At 34.9% G+C, this 11,847-nt stretch overlaps 1 protein-coding gene across 1 annotated transcript; it reads right to left on the bottom strand.

The window, feature by feature from the left end:
* Window positions 1–628: 628 nt before the first annotated feature.
* On the bottom strand, window positions 629–9,498 carry HELRODRAFT_69872 (hypothetical protein; the record flags this gene model as incomplete). Its single annotated transcript, XM_009030618.1, has 13 exons — window positions 629–878; window positions 1,372–1,453; window positions 1,555–1,610; window positions 1,709–1,794; window positions 2,198–2,346; window positions 2,605–2,677; window positions 4,561–4,685; window positions 6,257–6,402; window positions 6,800–6,888; window positions 7,157–7,273; window positions 8,524–8,620; window positions 9,245–9,297; window positions 9,388–9,498. The coding sequence occupies 13 exons, from the start codon at window positions 9,496–9,498 to the stop codon at window positions 629–631; spliced, it is 1,434 nt and encodes a 477-aa protein (XP_009028866.1).
* Window positions 9,499–11,847: the final 2,349 nt, after the last annotated feature.

The following is an 11,847-nucleotide window of genomic DNA, read 5'->3' as shown; positions in this document are numbered from 1 at the left end:
TCTTTAACAGCCTGTTATCGTCATTATTAGCAACACTGCTGCAACGTATCATTTATTGCGCGATGGCCTAGTGGTTAAGGTCGCCTGGTGCTGTTTCGCAGTAACCGGGTTCGAATGTGACCAAAAGATTCCCGCCTATCACATGCTTCTTGTGTGATGCGTCGTTTAGCATGTACTCATATACGATGTTTGTGGCGTGTTGTTGAATCCTCTAAAACTAGGAAGAGTGTAATTGACCTTTAACCTTTCTTTCTACAACTCACCCAGCGTATGTAGACAGACACGCGTAGGTCAACGCATCGCAAACATTGTACGTGATTAGTGGAAATTTCTCTGCATTCGATGCCAATTATTGCAAGGGCAAGGCCAGTGCCAGACATCTTAGCCATTGCACCACAGCGCTTACTCTTCATTCAACTGCATTCATCATCATCAACAACAAATACACCAACGACAACAACAACAGCAGCAGCAGCACCAACAACAACAATATTTTATGATGACCATCATAATTAGTTATAGTAATTATTATCATCAACACTATCACCATAATCACCATCATCCCCGCAATTATCGTCTTCATCAACACTTTAACATCAATTTACCATCATATTCATCATCAACATTATCAACATAACAGACTATTATTTTCATCATCATCATCATCACCACCACCACCACCATCATCTACAACAACAACGCAACTTACGTCAGTTTTCTCAGAAACATCAAACCGGAAGTTCCTGATGAGATGGACAACGGCCATCTTGACTTCCATCTTGGCCAGTCTCATGCCCACACAGTTCCTCGGACCAGCTCCGAAGGGCATGAAACGCATGGGGTCCACAATGCTGACCTTCCAATTATCTTCTGAGAATCTGTCGGTAGGTGGTGGGGAAAATGGAGATCTCATCAGGATGGTGAGGATGATGATTAAAATAACGAAGGTGATGATACACTTAAAGTAGGGATTGAGATAATAGGTGCGCATGGAGATAGAAAATTTGGGATTTTCAGGATTCTAGTTCCTATAAAAATAAGTAAAGCAAAAGTTGTTGTAACTGTTGTAAATACGTAGTGTGTTTATGTCTCAAATGGGCTGAAGTAGAAAGGACATGTCTATCGTGCAGTTGAACCGGCAAACATGAAACAAGGTACAATCAGAAAAGTTTTTCAGTTTTTAAACGCAAATTCATTAAACAAAAAAAAGAGGAAACAACGAAAGAAGCAGAAATGAGGATTTTATGAAACATTCGGAAAAGTCAGGAATGAACCAAAAAATCGGGAGAGACTTGGTAACAAATTTCAATTCCTTCTTAATTCTAATTAAGATAACAAATAAAATAATGGTTGTTGCGATCATATGCTTACCGTTCCGGATTGAATACGTGAGGATCGGGCCAGTAGTCCGGATCATTTTGCAGGAAATGAATGGGAATACCTACAGCCATGCCTTTGATGATGTTTATGATAATTATCATAATGAAAATTAGGATCAGTGATTAGAATAATAGTGAATAGTGGATAAGAAAAATTTGTTATGAACAAAGGAACCTTTTGGAATGAACAATCCGTTGATGGTGACATCTTGCGAGGCAACCCTGTCTGTCCTGTGCATCATGTTTTGATTGTTTTTAATTTATTTATTTGTTCAATTTTTTGCATATTTGTTCCTTAATTCATTTAATAATTAATTCGATCATCTGACCTGGTGGCAAAAGGAAACATTCTGAGAGTTTCATTGAGGCACATGTCCAGGTAGGTTAGTTGTTTGATTGAATCGTATGTCGGATTCTTGATTTGTTGATTGGTGGATTGAAGAATTCATTGGTTGAATAATTTATTGGTTAAATGATTAAATGGTTAATCTGTTAATTGTTTCATTTAGAAATGGTTTAATCAATTAATCTCTATAATCTGTATAGCGCCATTTAATTTAAAGGAGATCTCATTTCATTCAAACTCGATCACTGCAACACAATATCAAGCAGTTAAATGAATTATGATTGATTGATTGATTGATTGATTGAATTATATATCTGATTTAACAAACAGCCATCTCAATGACAGATTATTTGTTATTTTATAAGTTAATTATTTTAAGAGGTTAGATCAAAAACAGAACCGAAAATTAAATTAAATTAATTTTAATCCAAAAAACTAAATTGTTTTATTCGTACTCTAAATATTTTCAAACCTCTTTCCCAATAATCTGGACGATCTCTTTGAACAGTCTCTCTTGATGTTCTTGGTAGCAGGCCAAGTTGTAACACAGGTAGGAGAGTGTTACGGACACCGTCTCAAAACCAACCAGGAAAAATGATAAGCTCTGAGCCAACAAGTCTTCTTCAGAAAAACCTGTGAGGATTGTTTGTGACGATAAGGATTATGGTGAAAATAATGGTGGTGCTTTTGTAGTGATGGCGGGGATGAAAATTTTGAGAATGGTCATTGTAGTAATAATGATGATGAATATGATGATGACGATGACGAGATGTGGATGATGATTCAAACTTTTTCGAATTGAGGAATGATTGGCCGACGTATAACTCCATTTTTCACCTTTTTCAAACTTGTACTCAATGTCGTTCTTCTTTTTATCACTATTTCCTCTAAGATTATCACCATCAGCACTTGCTTGGTGGGCATTTATCAACGTCTGCAGAAAGTCCAGTTCCTTCTGCACAATGGAGATTGTTAGACATCACCACCATGATCGTCACAACCATCATCAGCATCGTCGTCATCATAGGTCTCATCGTTATCCGTATATTTGTAATCATCGCCGTCGTCACCATCTCATTTTTCTCTTCACATATTAACCTCACCATTATCATCCTCACCATTATTATCATCATCATTATTATTTAACGATTGTCGTTGTTATCACAAAACTGTTCATCATCATTATTTATATTCTTGTCATCATTAATGTCCAATGTTGTTTTGTAGAGAATTGTGGCAAAAGAAACGCTATCTTTATGCAACGAATAATCATTGAACAAGCGATTGAAATGAAGAAAAACTTGTTTATATGTTTTGTCGATTACTCCAAAGCCTTTTATAGCGTGAAACACGTGGAGCTTATGGAAATATTGAAAAATTTGAACATTGATGAAAAAGACACAAGAGTTATCAAAAACCTCTACTGGGAACAAAGAGCAGCGATGAAAGTTAGTAACAAGATGGCTAGTTTTGTCGAAATAAAGAAAAGTGTTAGGCAAGGTTGTGTATTCTCTCCAGACATGTACAATCTCTATAGTAAGATCATCATGAGAAAGATCGAATATCCATTGGAGGCGTTAATATTATCAATGTAAGATAGGCTGATGATACAGCTCTTATAGCAAATTCAATAGAAAAACTGCAAACAGTTGTTTCCAAACTGGTTTTTGAAAATGAAAGTAAAGGCGTACAAATTGACATCAACAAAACAGAGTGTATGGTTACCAGTAAAAGCAAAACCGCCCCGATCTGCTCCATAATCAACAGGTGAAAAAATGTCAACAGCTTCAATTATCTCGGAAGTCTGATTACCTCAGGTTGTAAATGTGATGTGGATATCAACAGAAAGATAGCTATGGCAGAAAATGCATATTCTAAAATGAAAAACATCCTCACAAACAGTAAAATCAGAATATCAACCAAATTAAAACTGTTAGGGTGTTACATTTTTCCTGTGCTAACTACGGTTCTAAGTCCTGGACAATTTCTAAAGAAATGAAAAAAAGAATGACGCTGCTGAGATGTGGTTTTAGAGAAGAATTATGAAAATTAGTTGATCCTTTCATACTTCGAATGAGAATGTATTAAAACAGTCCGGTTATGAAAAAATTCGGGGGCAGTTAGCGTTTTTTGGCCACATAAAGCAGAAGGGAATGATGGAAAATCTAACAACTACTGGAAAGATTGCAAAAAAAGCATATACGTAAAGTTCTTGTGTCACTTGTTGAATATCACCAAATTTCAACTACTAAAAAGTGTTAAAGATCGGGTTTTGTGTAGGTCAATAGTCGCCAATGTCCTGAAAGAATAAGGCACGAGTAAAGAAGAAGACATAATTAACGTTGTTTTTATAGACCTTACCATCATCATTATCATCATATCGTGACTATTACCATCACTTTTTTCTTATCTGATCCTGTTATCTTTTCAGCTTTATCTGAAGGTGGAAAAAGTCCATAATTGATGCAATATTTGATAAAATCCACCGAAGTTTTATCTTTTGAAAGTTTACGATTGATCTTTTCAATATTTCTAACAGTAATTTTGTAATTATTATCCAATTTATTAAAACCAATTAGAAAATCGTTGGTGTTAATAGTGATAACATATATGATTAAAGCAGTACCATAATCGTAAATGGTTATGACGTTTATCTCGGTTACTCATCTGTTGGGTCGCCATCAGCTACAACAATTTCAGCTACAATCACAACAACATCAATTATAACTTCAACAACTAAAACAACATCAACTACAGTCACAACAACAACAAAAACCACAACATTAAGATCGTCAGCCCTACTGTTATTAATTGTGTGATTACTTATTTACCCACATTATCATCAGCATCATCATCTTTCTCTTTGATGGTTCTGTTGATGACGTCAGTGAAGAATTGGATGAAATCATTCTCGAACAATGGAACGCCAAGACGAGTGAGAGGTTTCAACAACCATGGTGCTGAAACTTTTGAAGAGTGATAATTGTGATCATTGTGACGATGATGATGTTGTTGACACTGATGATTATGATGACAAAGATGGTAATAAAAATGATTGGCATAAAAAGCTGAAAGTGCGATATGAATAGCCAGACAGAATTGAGAACAGTAGAACAATTAGAGAGAAGTGACCTGAACCAAAAAAGAAATAGAAAGAGAGAGAGAGAAAAAAAAAGAGAGAGAGATAGAAAGAGAGAGAGAGAGAAAGAGAGAGAGAGAAAGAAAGAAAGAGAGAGAGAGAAAGAAAGGGAGAGAGAGAGAAAAAAAAGAGAGAGAGAGAAAGAAAGAGAAAGAGAGAAAGAAAGAAAGAGAGAGAGAGAGAGAGAGAAAGAAAGAGAGAGAGAGAGAAAAAAGAGAAAGAGAGAGAAAAAAGAGAAAGAGAGAGAAAAAAAGAGAGAGAGAGAAAGAAAGAAAGAAAGAGAGAGAGAGAGAGAAAGAAAGAGAGAGAGAGAGCAAAATCCTCGGTGCCAAACTTTTATTAAAATTTGCATATCAGTATTTGTCGGTTGGTGGTGCATGTGATAATGTAGTTGACGGTGAGATTAGGGAAATTTGTGCTGAGTGGTGAACGCCGAAATTGAGTTTGTTCTAAATCTCATGACTGTCACTATTGTAAATTGTTTGACAAATTTTTTACTCATCCATGTTACAGCAACAACTGCTTCGTTGATAAAGTTATTAACACACTCATATGATACACTCTTTTGATAGTTGATAAAATTATTATTACAAACAATTGATACAATAGCGTAGCCAGACATTTGGGGGGCTTGAATTTAGGATCAGTTAGATTTTAAAGAAAAGTTGGCGATTTTTTTGGTTTTTTTTTTGTTTGTATTCACGATTATAAAAAAAACAGTGATTGTTTTTAAAATTTGACAAACATTAGAGTTGTAGGCCAGGCATGGTGACTTCGAAATTTCATCATATTCCTGTATGTAAGCTTTGACGCTCGTCACTACAGACCCCAATGTTATAACTTCAATAATCTCTATATTTCAAACAACAGTGTTGTAGTTTCCAACGATCAAGTTATTTTTATTCCGTAGGCTCGAGATTTCAAAACGTAAAAGTGGTCAAACATTTATTCGAATGCCAACAGTAATAGAAACACTAAACTAATCCAAGTAACTACATAAATCACAATTACAACTACACTTCAAACATCGCAACTAAAACCTCGCGATTCATTCGCTAATACACCAGATATTCTCACATTCCAAAATTTACAAATATAGCAAAGATAACAAAGATAACAAATAATCAAGATAACAAATAATATAGCGCAATTTTGCTATTGCAGCGGGTATTTTATTTAATATCAAATATTTTGTATTGCAGCGGATATCTCATTTTCAGTCGTTCATTTGAGTCTATTAACCCAAAAGATGTGAATAAAATATATCTTCGAATGTCGGAGTCCTGAAACAAACTTGAGCCAACGTTAAGATAAATTTTTTGTTAAATTTAACTTTATACTCAACCCCCCCCCCTCTTTGGCTACGCTTCGGAACAATAAATGAACACTGACACAAGAGAACCACTCCCAACGTTAACTTGTTCTGGAAAACCTTCTTGGCCATCCTGACGAAGAGGTTGTTGGGATTGTTGTGGGAGTCGATGGAGACTCCAAATCCCACGCTGGCTATCAGGTCCATTGTGAAGGCGTCACATGCGCTGGTCACGTGATGAAAAGGTGGTGACGATGAACATGGTGGTGAACATGGGGATGCTGACAAAGATGATTACGAGCTTCTTAGTAGTGAAATATTTTTATGAAAGTTTCGTAGGAAAGTAAAAGGTTATCTAGAAACACTAAAGGTTAAAGGTCAATTACTCTCTTCCAAAATTTAGAAAACTCAACAAACACGCACAAACATCGTACATGCTAAACGGCGCATCACACAAGAAGCATGTAATAGGCGGAGATTTTTTGTCATATTCGAAGCCGGTTAATGCGAAACAACACCAAGCGACCTTAACCATTAGACCATTACGCCGCCCTAACAGACGTTGGTTTATTTTTAAATCCTTGTGAAGTAAAATGAAGAAAAAAAAATGTAGATAATTTCACCTGTCGAAATCAAAAGTTCTTCTCATATCCGCCTCAACTTTCAAATTTTTGTGAAAAGTTTTGCAGCATTTGTTTATCTTGTCGGACATCTTGAAAACAAAAATTGAATGTCATCTATAGTGGAAAAAATACTCTTGAAAAATTACTTTACAACCGCTGCTATCATCTGCATTTTTCATCAGCAAAACATCAATAATCATTATCTATCATCATCGCCCTCATTTCATCAGTCATCATCATCGTGATCTTCACCGTCGTCGTTGTAATCATCAACACCATCATCATCATCGTTATCAACATCGTCATCACCACCATCATCGTCATCATTATCATCATCATCATCATCGTCATCATAACCTTCCTCATCTTGCCACTACTGAAGATGGGACTGACGACACTCCTCACATGCTTCCAGTGTTCATCAGTCAACGTGAACAAAATTTTGTCCAGAGGTGGAGCAAATAATTGGAGGTTCTGGTCACGGGGTTGGCGTTGGTGATGTTGGTTTCGATGATGACATTGTCGATGCCGATCATGATGATGATCAATCATATCACTGCCACTACTACTACTACTAAAGCAACAACAACTACTACTACTACTTCTACTACTACTAAAACAACAACAACTACAACTTCAATAACACCACTGTCTTCTACTGTTCAATATTGAAAAATGCTCTGTTATGCACTACGGACCAGGTAATAAAAAATGTCCACTGCACATAAATGGGATACTTCTTGCTAAATCTGAATCCGAGAGAGATCTTGGAGAGATTTACTCAAATAACTTAAAATGGAAAAATCAAGTCATCACAGCATCAAACAAGCAAACCAAATGCTTGATCGAATAAAAAAATCTTTTGGGGAATTTGATTATAAGCTGCTTTGTTATTTATACCTAACTTTTATTTGTCCATTGTTTGCAGTATCAGTTTGGTCCCCAGATCCAAAGGGTGGTAGCGAGGTGATCGAAAGAGTCCATCGCAGAGCAACAAAGTTGGTTCCATTTATAAGAAACCTAGCTTGCGAAGATCGTTTTGAAAAATTATGATTAACAACTTTGGTGGAAAGAAGAAAAAAGAGGAGATTTGATTCAGTTGTTTGAAATCATGCATAATTTGGGCAAAATTGATTTAAATAATCGTTTTAGCATAATCAAAACCAAAACGCGACGTCACAGTTTAAAATATTTTAAAGAGTTAACGAGACATAGAGGCAGAGAGAATTACTTATTCAATAGAGTGGCAAATACTTGGAACTCATTACCAAATGAACTTGTTAAGACACAATCAATGAACAAATTTAAAGCAGGCATTGATTGTTGGATGAACAACAATCAATCAACGAATCAGAATGGATAACTACTACTACTACTATTACTACTACTACTACTACTAATACTACTACTACTACTACTACTACTATACTACTACTATACTACTATTACTACTATTACTACTAAAACAACAACAACAATGACAACAACTACAACAACAACAACAACAACAACTATTACTACACTACTATACTACTACTACTACTACTACTACTACTACTACTAATACTACTACTACTACTACTACTACTACTACTACTACTACTACTACTACTATACTACTACTACTACTACTACTACTGCTACTAATACTACTACTCCTACTACTATTACCACTACTTTAATAACGATGATATTGATGATTAATATTTGTAACAATTAGTAACAAAATGATTAGGAAAGAGATGGGCCTCCTTGATCATGATCTGCTTCAAGATGGACGTGTCGTAGATGGTCATGAGGGGCTGCCTGCCGAAGTAAACTCTGGAAATGAAGTTGAGGATGGTGATGAAAATGATGATAATTATGATGATAATGATGATAAAACTTAACGTTGATTATGATTTAAATGATGATGAAAATTATGTTAATTACAATTTAGATGATAGTAGTGCAGATTTAATGGCATAAAGGACAAACAACTGTTGACGATGACGATGGTGATGTGTATGAAATTATCATTGATGAGGATGGTGGTGATGATACGATGACTGTTACGACCAAATCGACCCTTTTTAGTTCAACTGCGTTGATTAGTTAGACGTTGTTTTTTTAGTAGTTGGCTGACTTCCGAGTCTGTTAGCCATGTTGGTTTTTGTGATGATTGATTTTAAAACTTACTTTTTTCGTCCTTATGCAGTTTTTGACATTGAGAAAATTTTTAAAAAGAACTGGCACGCAGTTTCTTATTTTTCATTAATGTAAAAACCTGATACTAAATGTATCGAAGGTATACTGTGTGATGTGAATGTTGTGATGATATCAGCAACCGTGATGATGATGATGATGACGACGATGATGACGACAACGACGATGATGATGATCAAAGTTTCATGACACATCATGGTGAATGTATGGTGATGTTGAAAGTTGGCAGTCGCAACCTACCCGTGAACAGGTCCGTACTTTTTGATCATCTCAATGTCAAATTTCACCATACCCTGAAAGAGTAAACAAATGATTGAAGGAAGGAATGAATGAGTGAAAGAATGAGTGAATGAATGAATGAATAAATGAATAAAAAAGCAAACCATTTTATAAAGTGACCAAAAGTTTCCAAGGCCGGGCAAGGGAGTTGGACCTTTGATGCCCAGCTTGGTAAATGTGTCGAAGGTCCATGTTAGGTACCTGTTTGACGTCATCAGTTATTCATTTACCACTAAATTAAACATAATTAATAATTAATGACAGCTTATAAATGCTTGGGTACTCACAAGCTGGCGATGGACTCTCATATAATTTAGTTTCAGTTCATTTTCTACGATCTGCGAGCACATGTTATATATATATGTGTACTGGCCACATTGAAATTTGGGTCGGTTTTGTTGGATCACACATCATATATATATATTATATATATATATATTATAAAAGAATTTTGCCCATTTATATAAATATATAAAATGCGTGATTCACCGAAACTGACTTAAACCTTTATGTGGCTCTTCAAAAAGTTCGCCTGCCTCCGATATGATGTTGTGATGATGAGATGAAAACGTTGAAAAGACCGAACGTAGCGTTAATTTTGGGAAAGTTTTTTCATAACGACGAAATAAAGATGATTCTGTTTAATACAATTATGTTATACATTCATGTAACACCTGTTTGTTACAAATTTTCGTTATCGCTGGAGAAACATCTACAAAAATAACAAAGAATTTCGTTCAAGAATTTGTCGTTGAATTTTTTCCAGCTGAAATTGTGCTTCTTGAATGTTTTGTGAATGCCTTTATGATTATTTTTATTTGCAAAGCCTAAATTAAATACAATATCATTCTTAATAGTTTGGTTAAATTGACTGAAAGTCAAAAGCCTCCTACTAATAATCAATCATTTAGCCTTTAGCAATGTTATTAGAATGATTTCAATAAAATACAAACTTGTAGTAGATGAGGAGTGAGAGGAGAAGCGCTGCTGTTATGACTGCCCACTTTGAAGACATCCAACCAACATTTTCATCGTTAATTAACGTACCAACATGTAAATCGTTCCCACTAGACATTCTGTTCTTGACAAGCGTTCGATTAAAAACTGATTTGAACCGGCGAAAAAGTAAATTTTATTTGCCAATTTGAGTAGGTGAACCTTCGAACGTCGGCAAATCGAATGAGATAATTCTTTAAATAGAAACAGATGTCAGCTAGTTGTGTTTTATGTCTCAACCTCTACATCGAGCAAAGCCATCTAGTCTAAAAAAGTTAAAAAAATTTGTTGCGCAATCAATTGACAGGAGACATTAAGCATACGAAATCACGATGTTTTGTATTTTGTATAATTGCGGGTATGACAATCGCAACTCTTGCTTCAAATTTTTTTTCATTCACTTCTGCCGCAATTTATTAATTTGCTTGCGTGGATTAACTTAATACTTGAAGTAAAACGTGTTACAACGAGATGCAAAACTTGATCAACGTTAAGAGCTTACGTGGTCATATGTACAAATAATTTTAATTAATTTATTGCAAATTTTTCGGTAGCTTATTTTTTTTACAACACAATTTTGGTTGATCTGATTTTCGTTAGTTAACTATTTCAATGTCCCACCACCGCCTTCGAAGCAACGATGATGAGTGAACCAACAAACCAATGTCCCGGACTAGAACTTAAAAAATAAACACAATGATGCTGTGCGTGTTGTTATTATTATTATTGTTATTATTACATTAAAAAATACAATAACGACATCAGCAAAGACGACAACAAAGTATGATTCAAAGGAGGAAAGGCCAGGGGCTGTCACCAGGGGACCGTCGCAAAAAAGGTGCCTCTACAGAATGATGTTGCAATTTTAACGTGGTCACCAGCATTTTTGAGAGGCCTGATAGTCTGTTCGGTTAAGTCTGTCTGGTGCTGTTTAGCTGAAAAAAAAACTATTGAAAAGTTGTGTCGGTCGATAATGGCGTCAAATAATTCAATGTTTGTGAACATGAGTGTTCTGTCCTTAGCATCAAATTTGAACTTCTAAATAAATAGATGAATCGATGTAACATCCACTTTTAAGTTTAATAGTTTCAGTAATTTGAGACATTTTTCAACAAATGTGCTTCTTGTTAATTACGTGTTTTGTTTGCTTTTGAAAATGTTTTGTATTTTCAGCTTAATTACTTAATTACGTTTATCAATTTTCGTGATAAATTAAAAATTTCTATTAGATATATTCACTTCTCGATATTTTGCAAGATTATATTGTTAATACGAACTTCTAAATGTCACACATTTAAAATTCAATCAAATGATATTAATTGCAGTTTGCCGTTTAAACTTTCATACAAATTATAAAAACTAAAAAAAAAAAAATCTGAGAACATGTGTACGACCTAATTACACTCAGACTGTCGCTGCAGTAACCATCCCTCGCTTCACTAACCATAAAAATTCGTAACTAATAAAAAACTTTATAAATTCAGCATGTGTTAATAACAGAAACATGAACTACGGACTGCATCTGAAGTGTTGCTGTCATTCATTGTAAACAGAACTACACACAGAGC

The sequence above is a fragment of the Helobdella robusta genome (genome assembly GCF_000326865.2).
Source record: "Helobdella robusta unplaced genomic scaffold HELROscaffold_7, whole genome shotgun sequence".
NCBI classification, from domain to species: domain Eukaryota; kingdom Metazoa; phylum Annelida; class Clitellata; order Rhynchobdellida; family Glossiphoniidae; genus Helobdella; species Helobdella robusta.
Note: the sequence above shows the minus strand (reverse complement) of the source record. Positions and strands in the feature narration are given on the sequence as shown.